Genomic DNA, 15,924 nt, shown 5'->3' with positions numbered 1-15,924 from the left:
GTGGTGTGTGACTTTTTATGTGGCACCCTATTCAAAACATGACATGCAGTTAAAATAGCTTCACCCAAAAAATGTAAAGGTGCACCAGATTCAATTAACATGGCATTTGTTAACTCAATTAGAGTTCTATTTTTTCTTTCAGCCACACCATTAGAAGCAAGTGAATATGGTGCAGTAGTTTTATGAATAATTCCCAAAGACTAAACAAATGAGTTGAATGCACTTGATTCATACTCACGGCCTCTATCACTTCTTATTCTTTTTATTTTTCTACCGAATTGATTTTCAACTTCTTTTAAAAAATCTTGAAATTTTTCAAAAGTATCACTTTTATTTTTCAACAAATAAACAGTTGTATATTTTGAGAAATCGTCAATAAAAGTGATAATATATCTATTTCTTCCACGAGTTAAAATTCCCTCTAATTCACATAAATTAGAGTGAATTAACTCAAGCAATTCAATATTTCTTACAACACTTTTATGAGGTTTTTTTGTAATCTTAACTTGACTACAAGTTTCACATTTTTCAAAATCTTTTGACAGTCTTGGAATTAATCCTAAACTACTCATGATTCCCACATATCTACTATTTTATGACACAAACGAGCATGCCAAAAATTAATAGAAGAAAGCATATAAACTGAACTGGTAGATGCTTTATTATTCTCAACATTCAATTTAAACATTCCATGACAAGCATAACCCTTGCTCACAAATAATCCCTTTTTAGTGATTACATAATTATCAGATTCCATAGTTTGCTTGAAGCCAACCTTGTTAAGCAAAAAACTTGACATCAAATTCTTCCTCATAGACAGAGTGTAAAGTACATCTTTCAATGTTAGCACACGTCCAGAAGTGAATTTCAATTCAACCTCACCACTCCCAAAAACCTTGGTTTTGCTAGAGTCACCAAGCATAACAGTTTTTTCTTCTTCAAAAGGAGTGTACAACTTGAACCAATTTTTATCATATTAAATGTGCCTATTAGCACCAGAATTTGTCCACCACCCTTCAACATATTGCACCATATTGATGTCTGTAATCATAGCCACTAAAGGCTCTTCGGTTACGTTAGCCTGCGGGACAGATTCACGATTCTGAAATTTGCAAAGTCAAGCAATATGCCCACTCTTACCACAGACAAAACATGATCTATTAAATTGATCTTGTGAAGGGGGTCCTTGGTTCTTATTGTAATTTTTATTCGGGTTCCCCCTTCCTTGAGGTCTATTATTATTTTTAAAGGCTCTCTTTTTAGGCTTCAATTGACCATTTCTAGGAAAATGATTTTTGGGCATATTATTATTGGATGAAATAAGGTTTACCTTTGTGGTGGAATTACCATTGCTCTCTTGTGTCATAAGTGCATCTTGTCCTCTAGCCTCCTCCTCCTCATGGATGCGTGTGATCAAAGTCTCCAAGGATGTCTCCTTTTGTTTGTGCCGCAAAGTCTTTTGGAACTCCTTCTAAGATTGTGGTAGTTTGTCAATTATGCCAGCTACCACCAAATTGTCTCCAATCTTTATGCCTTCGGATCTCAATTCTGCCACAATCATTTGGAAGTCTTGTGCTTGATCCAGTATCGATTTTCCATCCACCATTTGGTAACGGAAAAATCTACTAGCATCATACTTCTTTGCACCTGCCTCCTCGGTATCATACTTGTTTTGTAAAGCTTTCCAAATTTTTTTGGCAGAATTGTAAGTTGTATCATAATAATCATAGAAATGATCGGCAAGACAATTCAATAGATAAGAGCGACAATTATATTCATCTTTTGTATACTTATCTATTTTTTCTTGATGGAGAATATATTCTTCCTCACTCATCTCATCAATAGGAACTTTTGATGGATTCTTGTCAGTGAGGATGTAGAAGACTTTGAGAAGACTCAAGTAGAAGAGAACCTTTCCTTTCCACCTCTTGAAGTGGGCTCCCTTAAAGCGAAAAGGCTTGTTGAGATCTCCAACAGGCTCATTTGGTTTCTCTTGTGTAGGTTCCATGTATTGAATCTCCTTAAAATTGTTGGTAAAAACACAATAATAATGGAAATAACATAACAAGAAACTGAATAATACTTTTGAATATTATTAATGTAAAGGAAGAAATTACACAACACTATTTGGACTGAGGCACGGCACTCGCTTTCTTTAAGGAAATTCAAACCCTTGGTTGGCTAAACTTTGTAACTGGTGCAGATTGTCTCTGACTTGTCTCCCCCAAGATACAACAGTCCAACAAGTGTCGTATGGCTATAACAACTTTTGCGCAAAGTGTTCAAGCCCAAAGCTCCACCAGAAAGAACACCATTCTTTGACAATTTTTTGTGTATATTGCAGTAACTTGAATTGTGTCTAAATGAGTCTATTTATAGGCTCAATGGGCCTCATGAAATTACTACCCAATTTATAAGCCCAATTCTCCACCAGAAAGAACACCCTTCTTTGACAAGAACCTCTCTTTTTTTTTTTTTTTTTTTTTGTATATTGCAGTCACTTGGATTGTGTCTAAATGAGTCTATTTATAGGCACAATGGGCCTCACGAAATTACTACCCAGTTTATTCTGATTAATTTGATACCTCCACCCTTCACCTCCCCCTTGCGCATGTATTTAGCCCAATACCTGAGACAATTCATGTTAGCCTATTAATCACCACAATTAAAAAGAATAAAATAGTCTCTCTCCTTTTCAATGTGAGATTAAACATTTTTACTAATTCCTCATCTTCCATATTCACTCCCATATCTTTACATTTATGTTGTAACATTTATTCATTTTAATTATTTAACATTAAAATGCTCCAACACAAGTGTATCTCATCAAAATAAGGAGTGACAAAGAAGTTGCTGAGAAAGAAGGTGATAAAAAAAAAGGGTAAAAACGTCTCTCCAATGCCATGCAAACGATATGAATTTATTCTTAGAGAATGGAAGAGTCATTTCACGTGCAACTGCTGCTCCTAACATGAATTGTGTCAAAGAAAAGTATACCTCTAAAAGATTTTTGAAACAGGCATACATTTCCAATCAACATTTTGATTCAACAATGTCAAAATGCAGCCAAGATATAGAGGAGCTACACTATCAGTAACCACCAGTACTGGAATCACAAACTAAGACTGGATATATAGGAACGCTCAAACATTAACTAAACTCCAATTACACATGACATGTTTGTCATTTTGCATTATTGAATGCCATAGCGAGTAAAAATATGGTGCTGTGAGAGAAAGTATTATGTACATATACACTAGTTAAAAGTCCATAAAAACCATAGACATCTTATTTGATAACCTCTTGCTACAAACAAAGTGGTCACCCCTGGTTCTTAAACTTCCACCGCAATATTTTCATGCACATTGCCAATTTTGTTGCATAAAGCCAGTCCTTCATGTTGTCCAGAAATAGAAATAAGCACCCTTCCAAGAACTCTTAAAGAGCAAAGGTCCACAAATTCTCCAAAATTCTATAAAAAATCCAAATCCTGCTACAGCAAAAAACCATTTCTCAAATTCATCTCCATCCTTTTCATTATCTTCATTGCCATCATGATTAGTTGGTTGATCACTTTGGTTTGGTGTTTCTTGACCTGGGCACTTATTTGGAAGTGGAGGCCCACAAAGTGCCCAATTTCCAATAAAATCAACTGCATCAAAGCTTTGCAGTTGAGTGCCTGAAGGATTTTTTCCAGACAAATTGTTGTAAGACAAGTCCAAGACGCTTAGAAAATGTAACTCTGACATGCTAGATGGGATTTCATTTGAAAATTGATTCTTTGACATATCAAGTGATTGCAACTGCTTCAACTGTCCGATCATTCGTGGGATTTCTCCAATTAACTTGTTTCTTGATATGTTCAGAACAACCAACTCCAAGAGGCTCGAGATTTCACTTGGAACTTTCCCTGTCAATTTGTTACTTGCAAGGTTAATGATCTTTAATAGTCCAAGATATTTTCCGTACTCCAACTCCCTTCCTTTCATTATAACCGTTGCATCATTAATGAATTCTTCTGTATCATCATAATCATAAACATATGAATCAGTGTAATTACTACCAATGATTCCACTGAACAAATCTCCTTTCTGAGCCATGGCAGTGAAATTGTTGAAGCATTGTGGTATAGTTCCAAATATGTTATTTACAGAAAGATCCAAGATTCGTAAATATTTCAACCGACATAGATTTAATGGTATGCTTCCACCAAACTTATTGGAACATAGGATAAGAATATTCAACAGTGGCAAGCCCTCCCCAATCCAAGTTGGTACTGATCCAGAGAATTTATTGTTTCCCAAGTCTACAAACTTCAACAAACTGCAATTTTTTAGAGGCAAAGGTAATTCTCCAGAGGAACTATTATTGCGCAAAATCAAAGTGTGCAGCTGAGACAAAGAGCCAAAAGAGCTTGGAATTTCCCCAGTGAAATTGTTGCCAGCCAAGTTCAGAATGAGTAGCTTACGCAAATGCATAAAACAATTGGGGAGATGTCCAGATAAAAGGTTGTCTGAGAGGTTTAGGAAATTTAAAATCCCACCCCTGATTTTACAAACAGACGAAGCTGTCCCCGAAAAACGATTTTCGACTATACTCAAGACTGTCATTTTAGGTGGGAAAACAAAAAAATGTAGTAGACCCTCCAATCAAGTCTACAAACTTCAACAAACTGCAATTTTTTAGATGCAAAGGTAATTCTCCAGAGAAACTATTATTGCGCAAAATCAATGTGTGCAGCTGAGACAAAAAGCCAAAAGAGCTTGGAATTTCCCCAGTGAAATTGTTGCCAACCAAGTTCCAAATGAGTAGCTTACGCAAATGCATAAAACAATTGGGGAGATGTCCAGATAAAAGGTTGTCTGAGAGGTCTAGGAAATTTATAATCCCACCCCTGATTTTACAAACAGACGAAGCTGTCCCTGAAAAACGATTTTCGGCTATACTCAAGACTATTATTTTAGGTGGGAAAACAAAAAGATGTAGTAGACCCTCCAATCGATTACCACTCATATCTAGATATTGAAAAGTAGGAGGCAGGTCAAAAAACCATTTAGGAATCTTATCCGAAATTCCAGTATCGGAGATATCTAGGATAGAAATGTTCCAATGAGTTCGAAGCCAGCTTGGAAATCTAGGACCCAGCTTGCAACATGCGAAGTATATGACTCGTAATTGAAAAGGGGGAACCCAATTGAAGTTCAATTCTAGAGCCAGGGAACCATTTGACAGGTCTAAAAACCATAAGTTGGACAGGTTTGATAGATGGACTTCAGTGACCACACCATGCAAAGAATTGAAAGAAATATGAAATTACTCGAGCTGGTGTAGGTTTCCAATTCCTTTGGGCACAGTCCCAGTTATATTGTTGGACGAAAGATACAATTGTTTTAAGGACAGAAATATTGAGAAATCAGGCAACGATCCCGTAATATGATTCGATGATAAATCCAACATCTTTAGTGAGTCTTCCACACACCCAGACAAGCTATTGATGAACTCAACAAGTTGTCCACCGAGCTTATTATCGGAGAGGGACAATGAACTTAGAGTACATATATTTCCTAAGGACTTTGGTAACTTACCTTCAAGTTGGTTTTCGTCTAGACTGAGACTTTCAAGAGAATTCATTTTGACAAAGGCATCTGGAATTGAACCTTGTAAATGATTCGAGGAGAGGTCAATAGACTCCAAGTGGGAAAGGTTTCCAAGTTCGTAAGGAATAGTCCCACCAAACTCAGCCTCTAAGAGATTAAGGTTCTTTAAGTTATTGAAAGAACCAATAAACTCTGGGATTTGGCTCATATTGAAATCATTGTAACTGAGGTCCAAAGAACTCAAATGATGCAATTCAAGCAGTGAAGAACTAATGTTACCTTGCAAAGGTTGTGTTTTTTCTGAATCACCCTGAAGATCAAGCTTGAGTACATGGCCTGTTTGCTTGCTACAATGAACTCCTTTCCAGTTGCAGCAATTCTTGTTTTCATCTTGGCTTCCCCATGAAGAGAGCCTACCATAGTCATCAACAAGGCCTTTTTTGCACTCAAGGAGTGCCTATCTCTCACTCTCTATGCACCTAACGTTAGCATCTTCAACCCCTGAAATAAATCCAAGGGCTGGTTTCAATTGTAGTAAAAGCATTAAAAATGCATGGAGAAGTTTAAGGGATCTTCTCCCCATAATTGTTGGCATGGGCTAGGAAAATAACAATTGAAAATGCAGCAAGTTTTGGTTTTTTTCGTGGCTCTCAAATGCTAAGTAAGCATCAATTACTAATAACTAGCCTCACACGCGTGCTCAGAGGTTTTTCTATTTTTTTGGGTAAAAGTTAATTTAGAGCATTTATTATAATTTGGGATTACTACATTTTCCAATCACAAAAAAAACTTAGGGGTGTGATGAGTATTATTTATAATTTCGGATTACTACATTTTCCAATCACAAAAAAAAACCTAGGGGTGTGATGAGTATTATGTGTGGTGAAATAATTTTTCATCACACCCCTAGGTTTTTTTTGTTATTGGAAAATATAGTAATCTCAAATTATAATAAATGCTCTAAATTAACTTTTACCCAAAAAAATAGAAGAGCCTCTGAGCACGCGCTCCTCTGAGCACGCGCATGAGCGCGTGCTCAGAGACTAGTATTTTATAAGGTACGTAACATTTTCTATGGAGTAGTAAATTAATAAGATTTTTGTCAAAGGAAATGCTCCTAAAAAGATCCTAAAATTTAGTAACTACCAATCCACGTTTTCTTTTTGTTCTTTTTTTTTTTTCCTTTTCTTTTTGTGTTTTTTCCTTTTTGGTGTTGTTGATGTTGTTCTTTTTTTTTTTCAAATTTTATTATAACAATTGTCATTTTTTTTCAAATCCTAAAATGTAGTTTTTTAAATCCTAAAATTTAGCCATTTACTACACATCCATAACATAAGTAAATGAAAGCTTAAATTGAAAATTTTATGGCAAGAGATACATATTAATTGTATAAAACCACAATTGTATTTTGAGATTTTTTTTTTTAATAAAGTATTAAATGGTGCTTTAACCTTAACAAAAGGCTAATACAATTGGGAATTAATGATTAGAAGTATCTAGAAAAAAAAATTGTATAAAAAAAGTGTTAAATGGTGCTTTGACCTTAACAAAAGGCTTATACAATTGGGAATTAATGATTAGAAGTATCTAGAAAAAAATTGTATAAAAACTTCATGATTGTTTGTTGAGAAGAAAAAAAAATACCATAAAGTATTATTAAAGGTGGTTTAACAAAAACCCAATAGGAATAATAATGAACTTTTATTTTAATTCAACAATGCTGTTCTTCTAAATTTATTGAACAAAAGTACACTAAATGTAGTTGAAGTTCACAGCAGTAGGAACAGCATCCAAATTCACGTATAAGTTCAAATTTATGTTTTCCTTTTTTTTCTTTTTTCTTTTAAATCTCTTCCATATTTTGGAAGAAAAAAAAAAAAAAAAGACTTCTACTATAAAACTACTACTATAACTTCTCCATCCATATCCTTATATTTAGGTACTAACATATTGATTTTGAAAGAAAATAAAAGGCTAAATTTTAGGGAAATTTAAAAGATTAAGGTGGGGAATTGATGTGACCCTATCCTTATTTAAAAAAAAAAAAAAAAAAAAAAAAAAAAACTACACGTCTTCAAAAAAAATCCCATGTTCTATTCATGTACTATTTAAAAAAATCCCACTTTCTATCCCACATTTAAAAACTACCCGACCACCCTTTTTTTTAAACCCAAATTCACGTTTTCCTCCTCTTCTTCTTCTTCTTCTTCTTATTTTATTTTTTTTAAATCTCTTTCAAAAAAAAAAAAAAAAAAAAAAAAAAAAAAAAAAAAAAAAAAACTCCTACTATAAAACCACTACTATTACTTCTCCATCCATATCCTTATGTTTAGGCAATAACATATCTGATTTTGAAAGAAAATAAAAGGCTAAATTTTAGGAAAATTTAAAAGATTAAGGTGGAGAATTGGTATGACCCTATCCTTATTTAAAAGTTTATTAAAAAAAGAAAAACTACACTTTTAAAAAAATCCCACTTTCTATTCCACGTTTAAAAACTACCCAACCACCTGATACATGGCTTGCATTTTTGGATTGGGATTTGGATGCTTCTACTCATTTTTACAATAGCTGTGTATCCAATGAGTTACTATATACACGAGTTGGGCTTTCAGGTGACTTAAAAAAAATCAATTGAACAAAAGATAAACTCAATAATGAAGTTGATGATATCTTTAAATATTGTAAGAATATACTACATGTTAAAATGGACCTTATTTATTCACTACCCGAGATGGGCTCACATCTTTCTGTCCAAACCTTTTTATTTTCTTTTATTTTGTTTTTAGAGAAAAGTTAGAATTAGAGTCCAAATGAATAGTGGTTCAGTAGCAGAAATGAAAATGAAAAGGAATCCAACCTTATAATTACCCACAAAAAAAAAAAACAAAAACACCTTATATATTTTCAGATCGTCTTCAATTATTAATGAGCCTTATTATTTAATTTACTGAGAACAACATTTGGATGCTCCTTTGACAACAACAAATTGTTTTCCACAAACTAACAAAATAAATCTTGAAAATGTCTTGTCAAACATGTTTTTTATTTTCTTTGCGTCATTTTCATTTTCCTTACTTTGAAAGTGAATAAAAGGAGCTCACTCTTACTACCAAACTACCAACATAATTCTATATATTGTATATTGTAGAAAGTTGCTGATTTTACCACCTGACTGACTTTGGTATTGAACAATGAGTACTACTGTAGGAAGAAATTTAACTTTGACAACATATATATATGTTGAGTTGTAATAATTGAATTTATTAAAGTCATGGGATCAACATTATTTCTTCCTATACGTTAAGAAGGGCATGCATGAGTCATGAATATGACTTGGCTATTCTAGTTTCTAACCACTTCTAAGTTCTAACTCTCATTTTATCACTGTTTTTTGGCTGTATGTACAATGTACATTGAGTATATATCTACTTGAATTACGGTGACGGTGAGGCTATTAAGCTAAAGTCGCAAGCCTGCCATTATAGTCACACGGAGAGAGAGAGAGAGAGAGACAGAGAGACAGAGAGACAGAGACAAAGACAAGAGAAAGAGCTAGAGCGAGAATTGTGTGTAATATATTAAGGACTTGAATGGTATCCAGACTTTACAACCGACAGAAAAAGGTAGTCCCCACACTCAGTCACCACATTGGCTCTCGGAGAAACCGTCTACTCTCCCCACGTTTTATGGCGAAACATGTAGTAGTTGTAAACTTTGTAGTAGCTAGCTAGCTAGTAAAATGAGAGAGAGAGAGAGAGAGAGAGAGAGAGAGAATATATATATAATACCTCTTCACTGGCTATAGTGGCTACCCACCTCAGAATCCAATTTCTCGTGAGTTTCTATTATAACAAAAATGAATAATACTATGCATGTGATGCTTTATGATTATTGACTGCTTTTAATTATTCGGTAGGTAAGTGAATTACGCAAGAAAGGTAATTATAAACAAAAAGAAAGCAATCCAACTTTTCTTCTTATAAATTCAGATCCTATTGATAGAGTCTTATATTAACTTGTGTAACTTCTTTTTTTTTAGATCAATGTCACAATTTCAAATACAAGTACGTGTGTATATACTGTGTGTATAGGAGTTATTTCCTATTTTTTTATGCATAAAATTTTCATTGTAAACTTTGTCCATTTTTATTGCATAAAGCTTGATTTAATAACCAAATAAAACTAGATAATAGTTTTGAATGCCATGCATTGGTATGATGGATCATGATTCGAAATAACATGTTATTGTTATATATAGTAATCAAAAAGTTCAAAACTGTATCATAAAACCTTATATACAAACCAATTTTTTTTTTTTTTTTCATTTTTCATGATCTCACATGCATACTCTCAAGTTTAAGCCAACCTCGTTCGTTTCCACAGCACATATTGCACCACTATTTAATCACAATACTTTTCTAATGCATTTAATATATATATGTTTTCTTGAACAAGAACTACTTAATAATATGGTACATATATGGAATGTATAAAATTCTTAATTTTTATTTTTATTTTTTGAATATGAAACATTTGAATTTATCGCAAGGAGAGAATATGATGAATAGAGTAATGGGACCGCACCATCAAACCCCTCCAAAAAATCGAATAAAACAGGCTGTGATAGAGCTGTGAACGCTACATTTTACCTCCAATCTTTTCTTTCTCCCATTCTCTACTCTTCCTCTTAACACTGACAACCCTACCACCACCACCAACACCAACATTTCATTAGATCTCTTTCTTCGTCTTCGTCTTTTTCTCATTCTTAGAGCAACATCATGAGCACAATTATTCACAGCTTTCAGAAGAGAAGCTATTTACCCACCATGGCCACCTCCACAAACCAAGCACTCCCAGTCTCACAATCTGACTCCTCCAAAGAACAAGTCAGCCTACGCAGAAGACTCTCCTCTCTCTCCCTCAAAATCCAACCCATCTCTGCCCCTGCTACTTCATGGGCTTTCCGAAGGTCAAAGTCTGTGTCTTCCATGGGAGAATATGCTGGCACTTCCATAAAGAAATGGTGGGACTGGGGCTTCTCTTGGATCCTCTCAAGAAAGCCCATTTTCGCCAAAGATCTAGAAATGAATGAAGAAGAAACTAAGATGCTCGGTCCTCAAAACAAAGGTAGCTGGAGACATGTTTTCTATAAGGTCAGGTCTGAGATCAGAAAGCTTGTTGGCTCTGACCAAGTTCGTCTTCCTCAAACCTACAAGTACAGTTCCTATGATTACTCCAAGAATTTTGACAATGGAAGTAGAACCTAAGGTTTACAATGGGGGTGTCAAATTAAAGTTGCTGAAACCTTTGATGGAAAATAAGGTTCAAGATTCAAATCAAGATTAAGTTTTTTGTATGCCCTTTTGCTTAATTTTCTGTTTGCACTTTTTTTTTTTTATAATTCTTTTTCATTTTTTTGTTAATGTTCGTCCTTGCATGGAGATTACTGGGATCTGTAATTAGACAAGATATTCTATTATTATGTGACATTGTTTGAAAGGTGAATTAGAAGTGTCTGTTGGTTCAAAATTGTGCTAGCCTTAGCGTCTAAGATCCTCTTCATTTCACTTGAAATTGCAGGAGTATATTGCTCATTACCATCATTAGAATGTTGCAAGTCATAATATCAGACAGCAATTTGTTAGTAAATATGATTGTTGTTGTTGTTGTCATATTATTTATTATTGAAGGTTCCATTGTACAAGTTCTTCTACTCCAATGTAATGTAATAATATATACATTTTATTAGCTGTTCTTTCTTCCATGTAATAATGATATGAAAACGTAGAGCAGGATCTCTCAAATTCACGAAACTTGAGACCCCATTATGTGGATCTAATTAACACGGTTGCCTTGAGACTGAAGTATGTTGTTAATAACTTTGGCATTGGATCTCAAAATTAACTACATAAACAACTAGTTGTATATGGTAAAGTAATTGCCTTTTCCTTTCGTATTCAGCAAATGATAGGTCGGTCGACTTCTACCGTACATGTGGTGTGTTTTTGCAGTCTGACTAAAATCAAGTGTAGCTTTTTTTACATTCATTCCATTTTGCATAGTGTCGGTGACAAAAAAAATGGTAGCTAGAGTACTGTACCAATCATTGCCAGCTACTTCTTAACCAATGTATCACTGTTTTGTCAAAGGCTTTGCTTGCCCAAAAGTTGGCATCTGTTAATGAAGAGACCAGTTAGAGTTTCTTTGTCTGACAACTCGGATCCACATGACCACGGATGCCCCACAAATTCTCCCTAAGCATATAGTATTTTACATCGCATCTCCTCTCGATGTGGGAGAGAAAGTGTCGGTGCACATCTTCTTTCTCATGTAGTCATGTTCCATACATCTTCCTAAGACTTACGCACTATTGCAGAATATATATATATATATATATATATATATATTCAAATTAAGTTTAGGTATAAACGGGTTTGAAATTATCTCCACCAATTAATCGATATGTTTTATTTAAACAAATTATATAAATTATTAAAAATGTCATGTAGTTAAAATTGCACATAAATAATTTCTACATTAATCGCTCCATAATAGATTAGAAGAATATAGTTCTAAACCGATTTAGAGCTAAATTTTGTTAATATTTATATATACATGCTCTAATTTATAATATTAAATGTTTATTTTTTACTTTAAGGATTTATTATTTTATATATGTCGGTTATATGTAATTTCTTTTTCTTTTTTGTAAATATTTTTTGACATCATTGTAAATTTTAAAGTGGTTTTACCTCTTCTAAGTTTTAAAGTACTATATTTTATAAAATTAAATGATTGGTCTTACATGTTACATGTCTAAGTTTTAAAGTATATCTTATAAAATTAAATTATGGGTCTCTCATCTCATATATCTAGTATTTTTCTGTTACCCTTTTGCTTTCCATTCTTCTTATTATATTCCTTCCCTCCTAAACATATTATGTAAAAAGATTTTTTTAAGGCAAAAAGATCAAAAAGTGAAGCCTTATTTTTATATATAAAAATATTTTTTTAATTATAATTTTATAATTACAATAAGAAAATTAGAAAAAGATTTAGACCAATGAAACCCTCATTTATATATATATATATATATATATATATATATAATTATTTTTCATCAGGCTAAAACATCTAACTAATTAGCAAATTTCTTGTATTTTCTTTGGTAACCCCACACACACCAAAAATAATATAAATTAAAAAAAATAAACAAACTAAACTAAGCGTAAAATATAATTAGGCCCACTATTTTTATTTCCTTTTTCCTCCTCAATGATTAGGCCAAGTTTGACGAGAGCTTAGAGGCACATGGTTCCCATTTCTTTACCGACAAATGCACAAACTAAAAAATTGTAGTTATTTGGTGAGGGATACGATGGACATTTTGGTGCCCTTTACTTATCTTTCATTTTCGGGAAATAATATTAAAGTTTTCTTTTTCTTTATAGAATTATTGTAGAAATTAAGAATGGAAGATAACGATGGCAACATAACAACAATAATTTCAGGGTGTGCTGCTAATTGGCAAATGGCAATGACGATGGTAGTGAGAGTAAGACAATAATGAGAAGAAAAAAGAATAGATTGAGACTGCATTACAAAATTTACAATTAACATAACAAACAAATTTTTTTTTTTTTTTTTCACATATTTTAATCTTGCATGTTGTTCTAGAGGTACAAATTCACCGAGTGAGTTGATGAAATTCAAGAGAGAATACAACCCCTATATCTTAAGTTTCTTCATCTCCTACAATATTTGAAATTGTATTATATGTGGTTCTAATCTGTAAATGTGAGGTTGAATCTCTAAGCACATGTTCTTGTCGTAGGTAGTTGGTCCCAAGAGCATGGTCCTTCTTAGATGCTATGATCTAAGAAAAATGTCCATTCCAAATTTCATGAAGTTTATACTAAAGTATGGTTCAATGCTTAACCTGCAAGTGAATGATCTCTCCAGGCTCATATCATTTGCGGGCATTGTGTTTAATCAATACAGTTGATTCAAAATAAAAGAGGGAGAATAAAGGAGGAAGTTAATTTAATCATTAAATTTTATTGTCTTGTTTATCTTAGAACAAAGTTTAGCTACAAAATTGGTTATAGCCTTAGACTACAATCTTATTCAATAAAATAAGCATTACTATATATTTTGAAAATCTTACCGTTGAATTGCATGTTCTTTACGCTCTTAATACATATGTCAAATTTTGTGTGAATTAGATATTATTTACTATATGATCTATAAGCTTATATTTTGTGCATAATTTTAAACTATAAAAACCTGCAATTTAAACAATTTATTGATGACATAATTATTGATCTTTAATTTTCTAGAAATTTTGCAAGCATAGAGGATATTATTTACTATATGATCTATAAACTTATATTTTATTAATAATTTTTAAACTACAAAAACCTGTAATTTATTGATGACATAACTATTGATCTTTAATTTTCTAGAAATTTTGCAAGTATGGAGGATATAAGAAAATATAATCCAATGGTAAATTTGTCAAAATTCACTTCCAATAAAAAGATATTAAGTAAAGTTGTAACCTAAGACTACAACCAATTTTGTAACTAGAATTTGTCCTCTATCTTATATGCTTTTCAAATGCTAAATGGTGGGAAGAGAGCCTATCATCTTGGTGATTGATTCGATAGACAATAACAAGTGTAGAGTTAACAAAATACGTTAATATTTAACATATCAATTCAAGTTAGGGATTCATATTGGAGAAGCGATGGCATTGTTACAAAAAGTCTCACAAGATTAAGGTCTATTTTAACTTGAACTCAAATGTTCAAACTTTAAGTACACTTAGCTATAAATATGTCAAAATTTAGGAATGGGTGAGATTTTGGTAGGATAGCAATCCTACCTGTTAACATTTAATAGACTATGGGCTTTAGGCCCACCTTCTTTATTTATATAACACACATACTTATACTGCACATTCTGTCTATTATATAAAAACACTCATATATATTTTATTACTGCCATACTTTGGACTTAGATCCTATCCCTTAAAGATCCTAGTGCAATCTAGATTGTTTAACAACTTAGGATCTTAAGATCTTATAATCCAAAGAAAGATTTTAACAAACATGGTCAGATGACATCTTTGAACCCTTTTGTTGTCCTCGTTAGCACTTAGCACACAAACATGTTATTCTTGTAATAGTTCACCTCGAATCCAATCCATAAACTCGGAAACTAAAGAAAGTTGTTCCCTTTTCCAAGTAGGTAAAGTAGGCATATTCTTTTGCTTTGCTTTAGAATCTATTATAACAAAGCAAAGAAGGAGTAACGGATAAAAAAAAGGGCTTGGGCTTGCTTAACTTGAAAGCTGTTGGTTCAATGGTAGGGTACGGTATTAGAGGTCCTTGGACTTCCTAGAAGCTTTTTCTTTAGGGCAATTGTTCACAGTTGGATCTCACCAATACAACCTCCCATAGTTTTTGTTACCAAGATATCTTTCAAAAATTATAGTTTAAGGATGTGCTTTATAAACATATGTATAACAAGAACATCTTTCATTTTCAATTTTTTTTTTTTTTTGTTTTTGTTTTGTTTTGTTGAGAAAAAAACATATTTCATTTAGGCTCTCTATGCCTAATAAAAATAGTTATTTTGGTTTTTTACTAGCATTTTTATAACTTAAGTTCTATTTATCCACTTTAGCAAGATATAAATTAATTGAACGAATAGTTCATTAAAAATGAAACCAAACCTAGCTAACTTGGTTTTGTGGTGTTTACTTTGTAGTCTAAGCCACCATGTAGATAGAGGGATGCGAGAGATCATGGATCTACATAATTATGATTTCAAAATTAAAACTTATGCCAATTATATTGTTATAATTGTGTGTGTGTGTGTGTATTTATATAATATGATATACACGTTTATCACTTTAATTTTGTTTTATTTTATTGTAAATTATCATTCTTATTTTCTCTTCAAGAAGGTTTTTATCACCTATGTTGACAATTCTTGTGCATGTGATTGTTATCTATGATTTTTCACCCTTTTTTAAAAAATAAAAAGTAAAATCCTAAGATTCAACTATGCCTATGACAAAAATTAATTGACAAAAGCTAAAGTTCAATATGGTTTATAATATATATATATATAGAAAAAATGTTCAATATGGATGATTGAGAGAAATGATGATAAGTAGTACTTAGTATAACTTGCCTTCATGTGACAATTAATAACGATAAGGGTTACATGAATATTTTCGTGTCAATATGAGAAGTTGCACATGACAATAAGATAATGTTCATTTAGTACGGAGGTATCACATCAATACTTG

General features: G+C 32.5%; 2 protein-coding genes across 2 annotated transcripts; one reads left to right on the top strand and one right to left on the bottom strand.

Moving 5' to 3' along the window:
* Positions 1-3,395: 3,395 nt before the first annotated feature.
* LOC115967219 (receptor-like protein EIX2) lies at positions 3,396-4,610 on the bottom strand. Its single transcript, XM_031086276.1, has one exon. The coding sequence runs from the start codon at positions 4,608-4,610 to the stop codon at positions 3,396-3,398; it is 1,215 nt and encodes a 404-aa protein (XP_030942136.1).
* A 5,590-nt stretch (positions 4,611-10,200) lies between these two features.
* On the top strand, positions 10,201-11,177 carry LOC115968651. Its single transcript, XM_031088096.1, has one exon. It carries the CDS (start codon positions 10,382-10,384, stop codon positions 10,868-10,870), a length of 489 nt encoding a protein of 162 aa, XP_030943956.1. The 5' UTR covers positions 10,201-10,381; the 3' UTR covers positions 10,871-11,177.
* The last annotated feature ends 4,747 nt before the right edge of the window (positions 11,178-15,924 follow it).

Source organism: Quercus lobata, chromosome 11 (genome assembly GCF_001633185.2).
Source record: "Quercus lobata isolate SW786 chromosome 11, ValleyOak3.0 Primary Assembly, whole genome shotgun sequence".
In the NCBI taxonomy this organism is placed as follows: Eukaryota; Viridiplantae; Streptophyta; class Magnoliopsida; order Fagales; family Fagaceae; genus Quercus; species Quercus lobata.
The sequence above is the reverse complement of the archived record's forward strand: the minus strand, read 5'-3'. Positions and strand labels throughout refer to the sequence as shown.